Consider the following 10,383-nt stretch of genomic DNA (forward strand, 5'->3'; position numbering starts at 1 on the left):
TTTCGCCATGTTGTCCAGCCTGGTCTCAAACTCCTGGCCTCAAGCCATCCTCCCACCTCGGCCTCCCAAAGTGCTGGGATTATACGCATGAGCCACTGTGCCTGGCCTGCATTTAATTTTAATTGTGAAATATTTGAACTCAGAAAAAAAGGGTATGCTCAATACCTATGTACCCACCACACAGTATTAACATTTTGCCATATTTGCTTCTGATCTTTTTTTTTTTTTTAAAGAAATTAGAGGTCATAATACAACTAAAGCTCCATTTCTTTCCCTTCATTCCCAGAAATGTGACAGTTATCCTTAAAGTTGATATATATCATTCCCTTACATGTGTTTTATACTTCCTTAGTACAGGTTAACTGTGTCCTCTGCTCAGGGGCTCATCAGGCTGAATCAAGGGACTCACAGTCCTCTTCCAAGTTCTTTCAGGTTGTTGGCAAAATTTAGTTCCTTTTGATTGTAGGAATCGGGGCCCGTTTTTTCACTGACTGCTGGGCAGGGGCTGCTGTCAGCTATTTAAAGGCTCATGCCCTAGCCCATGACACTTACAACATGGCAGCTGACTTCTTCAAAACTAGCAGGAGAACCTTACTCTAGTCTGCCACATAACCTAATCACAGGAGCAGCTATTCCCTTATTTTCACAGATCCTGGTCACACTTAAGGGGACGGAACTCTTCTGGGTGTATACACCAGGAGGCAGGAACTTTTTTTCTTTTTTTAAATCTTAAAATCTTTTATCCCTAAAGGAGGCAGGAATTTTGAGAGCCATTAGAATTCTGCCTACTGCAGCCCAGAAATCTGCATTTTTCACAAGTCTCCAGCCATGATGTTTCTGATGGCTCACACTGCTTTATTCCATCTCTAAAGAATATTTTTATTGAAAAGCATTAGGGTGATAGTTTAAAAAATATTTTCCCTAACAGAGATGGGTTTGTTTAAAGTCCTACTTTTGACTGAATAGCTGAGATTCACATTTGTGTAAAATCATTTTATAGCCTTATTAATTTGGGTGCCTTTAAAAATGGTATAAAGCAGTATTTCTGAAAGTGTAGCCTGTTCGCCACCTATATTGGAGAGTTGGGAGGAGAGAGTCTCTATCTTGAATTTATGGGAAAAAATCTAAAATACTTTTTATAATGAATGATAACATCATAACTCCCTAATAAAATGTGCATGTATATATTTAAATTTGCTGTCATTGACTTCTGCACCTACAAAATCCAGTCCTGGAGACTGGCATTCTTACTGCTTGCTGAGGGCCAGATGATTTACAGATTCCAGAATATCTCAGTGTGAATTTTGGTGAGAATTACTGCACTGAAAAGAATGGCAGTATTGCAGTTATACATGGGGTTTTGGCACTTTATGTTTATATAGTGACTGAATTTAAAGCTATGCAATGTCTTCTTTTTTGAAAGGATATAATTGACACTGGAAAAACAATGCAAACTTTGCTTTCTCTGGTCAAGCAGTATAATCCAAAGATGGTCAAGGTCGCAAGGTATGTATGACATTTTGACATAGAATATTTTCCTCATTTGAAGGAGGATTAAGTGATTGCTTCTTTGTAAGGATAAATGTTTTCAACTGTCATTCTATCTTCAAAAAGTAATGTAACCTCATATAGGACTTAAGATATAATCCTTTTAAATAATTTTGTCATGTGTTAATAAAGCTCATAATTACTTCCTTGCCTCATATTAACATTTGTTTTTTCAGCATGCTAATTATATCAATTTGTCCTGAGTAGCATGGCAGAGGATTTTGGGCCCCCTTACAAAATTAAGAATAAGGATTGCAAAGGGGGTGAGGAAGTGATAGGAAGGGGTGGGCCCTGAAGATCTGGGCCTCCTAGAGTTGAGTGATGTCTGCTGCATCTTCTTTGTGTCTATGGTGAAATTTCATAATACATGCTTCCTTTTTCACTAAGTCAGCCTCACCTTCTCGCCTTACCTGTGCTGTTTGACTTTTGCTTTTATAGTCCCACCTGTGTTTATTTCTTTTTAGTTTCGTCCCTCAACAACTCTGGGATGGCATTATTATTCCCACTTTACAGATAAGGATACTGAGGCATAGGGAATTGCCCAAAGGCACAGAGCTAGTCAGCTATAGAGATGAGATTTAAAACCAGGGAACCTGGCTCAGAGTTTATGCTTTTGCTACCTTAAGTTGTTAATAGAGTGACATCTAACAAACATTTAAGAATTTTTTTTTTCCTTTTACAATGTCATTAAAAAATTTAAGTCTCTGATCAATCTGCAGTTTTTATGTAGAGGTCAGGTAGTGATCTAACTTTTATTTTTTTTTCCTAAGTGATTAACAGATTTTTATAAACCCCTTTTAAAAAAAACAATATCTGTTGAGAATCTTTGAATCAGAGTAGACCTTCTAGTGAGTCATATGTCAGCAGTTTGACTGTATGGGCTTTTTGGGACAGACACTATGAGAGTGTATAAGTGATACGTTATAGGACACTAAGTAATAACCTATGAAATGGCAAAAACCGCAATCACTTTTGCACCAACCTAATATAAACTAATGAGTGCACTTGCTTATTTTTCTACATGCAGTTTAGAGTTTTAAATGTCAACCTACTGTGGCACAGACTTTAATCCTCCAGGTATTCTCTTGTTCTTTCCTGGTATATGCTGTGAAATTGAAATAGACTGGCTCGTGAGAGAGAGATTTTGTGTTGCTGCAGGTAGGACATGCTCAAAGAATACTTGGGTCATTTGTTGACCCAAGTCATTTATTCGCCGTAGTTTTGTAGTACTGATCTTGCATACATTTCATGCATCTTCCATGAACTCCACGTCAGCACTGCTTATATGATACTCAGAGAGAAATTAAACACTAAGGAATAAGATTGTCAGGTGGGGTTGAGTTTTGGAGGGCCACAAATCTTATGATGTCTAAGATTTCCACCCTCCCTGTGGAGAATTAGTTTTGGCTTCCTTGGAGGTGATATCGCCTCTGTTGACAATAAGTGGCCTACTGTGTCACACCACTGCACTCCAGCCTGGGCAACAGAGCAAGACCATGTCTCAAAAAAAGAGAGAATATGTGGCCTAGATGACTTCTAAGGTTCCTCCTACCCAGTTCCAGTTTTCATGCTCTAGGCAGGGCAGTAAAGTGAGAAAGACATGGACTTGGGAGTTTAGCCTGGCATTTCACTGCCACTTAACCTGAGAAACTTCCATATTTAATCTCTCTGAACGTATTTAGTCATCTTTAAAGGGGAATGATTGTTAACAGTTTTTCTCAGGGAAACTATGTGAGTCAAGGAGATAATGTATTTGAAAATCTTTTTAACTGCAAAGCACTGTTTCACTGTTGGTTATAATGTGATTGATCTCATTGTAGTGAGCAGTTGCTTAATTGTGCCTTTTAGAATGTAGGGACAATAGTAAGATTTTTAGCATATTATATATGTAGCTGGTTCTGGAACTGTAAACATTCTCCTTTTTTACGGAGATATGAGTCACATATCATAAAATTCACTCCTTTAAAGTTGTACAATCTAACTTGGGGTTGTGCATCTACTACCACTATTTCATTTCATAATCTTTTCATCACCCCCAAAAGAAACCCTGTACCCATTAGGAGTCAGTCTCCCTTCTCCCAGCCCCTGGCAATTACTAATCTACTTTCTACAAAGAGTTCGTACAGATTTGTGAATTATGGACATTCCATGTAAATGGACTCATGCAATATCCTGTGTTCTTTGACTTAGCGTAGTGTTTTCAAGGTTCATCCAGGTTGGAGCATGTATCAGTACTTCGTTCCCTGTTTTGGCTGGATAATATTGCATTGTACAAACATATCACATTTTGTTTATCCATCTGTTGGTGAACATTTGAGTTTCTACCTGTTGGCTCTTATAATTAACGTTTGCATACAAATTTGAATACCTGTTTTCAGGTCTCTTGAATATATAATTGCTAGGTCATATGGAAACTCTGTATTTGACATTTTGAGGAATTGCCAGATTGTTTAACAAATTATATGTACTATTTTACACCAGTAATATATGAGAGTTCCAGTAACTCCACATCCTTGACAACACTTGTTACTGTCCTTTTTATTATTGCCATCCTGGGGGCTGTGATGTGGTATCTTATTGTGGTTTTGATTTCTTTCTCTGATGACTTATGATGTTGTACATGTTTTCATCTGCTTATTGGCCATTTGCATGTATCTTCTTATGAGTGGTTACCCATTTACAGTATGGAAAAATGCTTCAGATGCAACTCTAGTCATGCCTTAGAGATAGAGCTTTATTAAACATTCAGATCTGTAGACATATGAGGTGCTGAGTTCTTCTGAACTCCTCATACAGATTGCACTGAGTTTAGTGATAACTTTTGTGGAGGACTCCTGAGTCAGGTAGAGGTAAGGGTTTTTGCTATGATTGGCTTGCTTGTTATGTTCTTTCTAAATGGAAATGGAATTGAAGGTCTCCTCTATCCATTTGCTGGAAGAGAGTCATGAGGGACATGATTAGATGGTCCCTTGGAACCTACGACTTAGGTCAGTGGTTCTGTACTTAGACTGCACATTCGAATCACCTGAGAGTTAAAAGCAAAAACCAGGACAACCTATGCCTGTGTCTCATCTCCAGCAATTCTGATGTAATTAGTCAGGGGTGTGGCCTGGGTATCTGAGTTTTGTTTTTGTAAAGCTCCCAGGTGATTCTGATGTGCATTCCAGGTTGAGAATCACTTTAGGCCCTTTCCAGCTCTTTAAATATATGTATTTATCTAAGAAGGTATAAGTTTTCTTGAGACTGCCTTTAAAATCTATAAAGGCTTTCAAAGCAGCTTCTGTAGTTTTTTTTAATGGCCGAACATTTTTCAACAGGCAGCATTTGGATTATAAAATTAGCTTTTGGTAGAGTTGACTTATACCACCTCCAGCTTTTACTCTCAAAAATAAAAACTAGTTCTTTTGGCACACTAGTTGTTTTAGCCTAAAGTTCCTCTTTGTAAGCCAGTTATTAAAAGTTGTGATGCAGCCAGGGTGAAGTGGTACACACCTGTAGTCCCAGCTACTTGGAAGGCTAAGGTGGTCAGATCGCTAGAGCCCAAGAAGTCAAGGCTGCATTGAGCTGTGATTACACCACTGCACTGCAGCCTGGGTCACAGAGCGAGACTCAGCTCTTAAAAAAAAGAATGTTGTGGCCGGGTGCAGTGGCTCACGCCTGTCTGTACTGTAATCTCAGCACTTTGGGAGGCCTAGGTGGGTGGATCACAAGGTCAGGAGTTCGAGACCAGCCTGACCAACATGGTGGTCATTTTTACTAGAGATAGGTCTCTACTAAAAATACAAACATTAGCCGGGTGTGGTGGCGCATGCCTGTAATCCCAGCTACTCAGGAGGCTGAGGCAGGAGAATCGCTTGAACCTGGGAGGTGGAGGTTGCAGTGAGCGGAAATCATGCCACTGCACTCCAGCCTGGGCGACAGAGCAAGACTCCCATCTCAGAAAAAAAAAAAAGGAATGTTTTGATGAAAGGTGATGCTCACCTCTCCCACACCGTTTTATAGTTTAGGGATTGTATTTCCAAGGTTTCTGGACTGAGAGCCCTTATCTTTTTAACTTTACTTACTGACACTCTGTACCCATTCATCCTGATTAGCTGCCCTTCAGTGGACACCTGGGTAATCAGGGTGCAGGTCTCAGAACTATCCTTCAGGTTCCAGGTGATCAACCAAGGGCCTTGTCTATAGTGTCAACTCATTGCTGCCCCTTCCTAGTAATCCCCATAATTTGACTCTCCATTTCATAGTGATTCTTTGGGTGTGTTAAAAGTGACCATGGTACAGTCAGCATTTATGAAATCAAACAGTGTTTAGAAACATTAATCTTCTCTTTTGTAATGTCCTGTAGTCTCTCTGTATGTTACATGTCAAATTTTGTAATTAACAGCTTGCTGGTGAAAAGGACCCCTCGAAGTGTTGGATATAGGCCAGACTGTAAGTGAATTACTTTTTTTTTAATCGATCATTCAACCATCTTTAACCTAAAAGCGTTTTATGTGAAATGGCTTAAAATTGCTTAGAGAATATTTGTAGAGAGGCACATTTGCCAGTATTAGATTTAAAAGTGATGTTTTCTGTATCTAAATGATGAATTATGATTTTTTTTTTTAGTTGTTGGATTTGAAATTCCAGACAAGTTCGTTGTAGGATATGCCCTTGACTATAATGAATACTTCAGGGATTTGAATGTAAGTAATTGCTTCTTTTTCTCATTTTTCAAAACCCACATAAAAATTTAGGAAAGAGAATTGTTTTCTCCTTCCAGCACCTCATAATTTGAGGAGACTGATGGTTCCCATTAGTCACATAAAGCTGTAGTCTAGTACAGACGTCCTTAGAACTGGAACCTGGCCAGGCTAGGGTGACACTTCTTGTTGGCTGAAGTAGTTGAACAGCTTTAATATATAATAACTGTTGCATTATTATTTCAAATGATAAATGTGGTCATAAGTAAGAAATAAATGATCAAGTTTAGCCTTTCAATTCACTGCCCTTTAAGTACCTGCCCCTTACTCTGGAGGCAGGAGTCCCGTGGATGTATTTACAAACATGGTTGAGGAAGATTCAGGAAGACTGAAACAGCACTCCCTAAAGCAGGTTTTTTTACTCCATCTTTTTTTCACCACTTACCTTGGCCTCCCACTTTGATATGCTTAAATCCCGTACTTTATTTGTCTTTCAAAACTGCATATTGAAGCCAGGCACAGTGGCTCACGCCTGTAATCCTAGCACTTTGGGAAGCCGATGCAGGCAGATTACCTGAGGTCAGGAGTTCGAGACCAGCCTGGCCAACATGGAGAAACCCCATCTCTACTAAAAATACAAAAGTTAGCCAGGCGTAGTGGTGCATGCCTGTAATCCCAGCTACCTGGGAGGCTGAGGCAGGAGAATCGCTGGAACCCGGGAGGCAGAGGGTGCAGTGAGCCAAGATCGCACAACTGCACTCCAGCCTGGGTGACAGAGCAAGACTCTGTCTCAAAAAAAACAAAAACAAAAACAAAAACTACATATTGAAACAAGAAACAAATTAAACTAATGAGATAGACTACTGCTTTGTTTTCAAAAGCTACATTTCCCAGAAGTTACTGGTCTAAAATACAGTAGTTCTGTCTCTGTTTGTTTAGTAAGAACCTGGCTACATAATAGTGTTCTTATATGTAGTGGTGTTCTTGCCTTTCATTTCAGAATATACTTTTTTAATGTGAATTTCTGGATTTTTGTTTTATAGCATGTTTGTGTCATTAGTGAAACTGGAAAAGCAAAATACAAAGCTTAAGATGAGAGTTCAAGATGAGTTTCGAAACATCTGGAGACCTATTGACATCGCCAGTAAAATTATCAATGTTCTAGTTCTGTGGCCATCTGCTTAGTAGAGCTTTTTGCATGTATCTTCTAAGAATTTTATCTGTTTTCTACTTTTAGAAATGTCACTTGCTGCATTCCTAAACTGTTTATTTGCACTATGAGCCTATAGACTATCAGTTCCCTTTGGATGGGTTGTTGTTTAACTTGTAAATGAAAAAAATCTCCTAAACCATACCACTATTTAGTGAAACATTGAAATCGTATCTGTAAGAAATAAAGAGAAGATATATTAGTTTTTTAATTGGTTTAATTTTTATATATGCAGAAAAGAGCAGAAGTGATTGAATATTGTTAATCATACCACCGTGTGTTAAGAAAAGTAAGAAGCAGTCAGTTTTCACATCAAAGACAGTATTTAAGACGTTTTGTTCTGTCGAGTAAACCTATGTCCTGGAATTATCTTAGTGTTTCAGTAGTATTGACTGTATTTTCCAACTTGTTCAGATTATTACCAGTGAATCTTTGTCAGCAGTTTCTTCTAAATGCAAATCAATAAATTCCCCAAAATGTACCGCTTTTTGAATTCTTCAATGTAAAAATCCTTAAAATAACGTATGTCTCTTTAAAGAAACTATGCAGCCAGGTGCGGTGGCTCAAGCCTGTAATCCCAGCACTTTGGGAGGCCAAGACGGGTGGATCATGAGGTCAAGAGATTGAGACCATCCTGGTCAACATGGTGAAACCCCGTCTCTACTAAAAATACAAAACATTAGCTGGGCATGGTGGCGCGTGCCTGTAATCCCAGCTACTCAGGAGGTTGAGGCAGGAGAATTGCCTGAACCCAGGAGGCGGAGGTTGCGGTGAGCCGAGATCGTGCCATTGCACTCCAGCCTGGGTAACAAGAGTGAAACTCCATCTCAAAAAAAAAATAAATAAATAAAATAAAGAAACTATGCATAGTTATCATTTCTCTACAAATTAACCTAGTACAGTTTTCTGTTGGTTCCATTTTCCTTGTTTGTTAAGTTTTAGTAGCTAGTTTAATTGCAATCTTAATGATCATGTGGTAGAATGGGTTGGTGCAGCTATAAAAATGCCTAGCTGGGAGCAGGAGAAAAGTTTTAAGCCAACTCTTCATTGCTTATCTGCACCACATGAGGTATGAACTAGCAACCTTGTGAGCCATCTAGCTTACACTTCTTAAAAGTTTGCTGTTGGCTGGGCACAGTGGCTCACACTTTTGGGAGGCCAGGGTGGGGGATCACTTGAGCTCAGGAGATCAAGACCAGCCTGGGCAACATGGCAAAACACTGTCTCTACAGAAATATTTTTTACAAATAGCTGGGTATGGTGGCACACAACTTTAGTCCCAGCTACTTGGGAGGCTGAGGTGGGAGGATTGCTTGAGCTTGGGAGGTCAGGGCTGCAGTGAGCCTTGACAGTGCCACTATACTCCAGCCTGGGCGACAGAGTGAGACCCTGCCTCAAAAAAAAAAAAAAGTTTGCTGTAATTCCCAGCAGCAAAGTAGGAGACTCAAACTAATACTAAAATAATAATTCGCTGTAGTCCTAGACTGTCTTAGTTTACAAAACATTTTTACTTCTGTTACCACATTTGATCTTCGTACCCACGTAAGGTTGAGGTAGATGTTACCACATGTGAGTGCGATATCCAAAACTCCTGAGTCCCCTTCTTCCCCTAAAATGTCAGTTCCTGAGGTCCACTTGGCTACCCTCTTGAATACTGCATCCAGCTTCCCACGGCCAAACCTCTTCTTTTTTTCAGCTGCACTTACCACCTTCTAGTAAATTGAACCGCATGAAATTACCATTTTTATAGGTAAAAAAATGATCGGTGAGCAATTTGGCATTGTGTAACCTAATAACATGTTATATAATTTACGTGAATGACACAAGTGGTAGGTTGCTGCGTCCTGGAGGAGTCAGCTCCATATTCCAGCTCCATATTGCAGCTTTGCCCTAAGTGAGAAGGCAATGTTGAAAGTCCCATGTCTTATCAGAACCAAGAAGGCAGATGAGAAACTGCCTCATGGCAGCTCCCACAACATAGGGAGGTGGGTGACAAATGGCCTTGGGACAGCTCTTCACAAGACTGGTTATGTTACAGTGTTCCTGGGAGGATCACATGGCATTCTTCCAAGAGGGGTCAGACTGCTGTTGACCTTGTCTATGTGGCCTATGTGGAGACATTCATGGCAGAGTTGTTCCCTTTGAAGCAGCTACTAAATTGATCATTTCCTTTCTTATTTACTGTCTGTCTCCCTTAGGAGACTGTCAGCTCCATGAGTGCAGGACCTTGCCAGTCCTCATTACTGCTATATCCTCAGCACCTACAGGAGCGCCTGGAAAATTGTAATGCTCAATAAATATTTGTTGGATAAATGATAGGAAGTTAAAAAGCAATTAAAGTGCTTGAAAATTACAATATCTGTATTACCTAGAATTAGAAGCAAAACGTTTTTCAGGTTTAACAAAAAACCTTACTAAGAATAGCTAACATGTATTGAATTCTATATGCAATTGAATGATACTAAGCACTTTTGAATCCTTGTGATAACCCTATAAGGTAGGTTGTTTGGATTTTAATTGTCCCAGCTTTACAGATGAAGAAGTGCAAGTCCAGAGAGGTTGCATAATTTGCCCAGGTTCACACAGCTAGTAAGTAGCAGATGAGGAATCTGAACCCAGGCAGTTGTATTTCACCATCTTCCCTCTTAGTTCATTGCCACTTAAGCTATAGTGCCAGCTCCTGTGTAGAAATTAATACACTGATAACTTAGAGGAAAATATAAAGCTCAATGAATGTAGTGGGTCCAGATGACTTATACATTAAACACAGCTTTTTGAGGTCACAGCTGATCTTTAAGAATGTAAACTGATTTCCCCTGGCACTAGAAAGCATTTTCAAAGACTTACAGAGTTTCTCCAACATTCTCTCCAGATTTTTCTCCTGGCTTATTTTATGATGCTGTGGACAGCTTCCGACAATATAGCTTTCTGGTATGAAAGATT

General features: G+C 39.4%; 1 protein-coding gene across 1 annotated transcript in view; it reads left to right on the top strand.

The window, feature by feature from the left end:
- The window catches only part of HPRT1 (hypoxanthine phosphoribosyltransferase 1), a 37,544-nt gene extending 29,626 nt beyond the window's left edge, over positions 1-7,918 (top strand). The window contains exons 6-9 of the mRNA XM_017511977.2: positions 1,424-1,506; positions 5,933-5,979; positions 6,157-6,233; positions 7,274-7,918. Of these exons, the coding sequence (XP_017367466.1) occupies positions 1,424-1,506; positions 5,933-5,979; positions 6,157-6,233; positions 7,274-7,321 (255 nt within the window). The 3' untranslated portion in view covers positions 7,322-7,918. The remainder of the gene's footprint in view (positions 1-1,423; positions 1,507-5,932; positions 5,980-6,156; positions 6,234-7,273) is intronic.
- The last annotated feature ends 2,465 nt before the right edge of the window (positions 7,919-10,383 follow it).

This window comes from Cebus imitator, unplaced genomic scaffold (genome assembly GCF_001604975.1).
Source record: "Cebus imitator isolate Cc_AM_T3 unplaced genomic scaffold, Cebus_imitator-1.0 Scaffold458, whole genome shotgun sequence".
NCBI lineage: Eukaryota > Metazoa > Chordata > Mammalia > Primates > Cebidae > Cebus > Cebus imitator.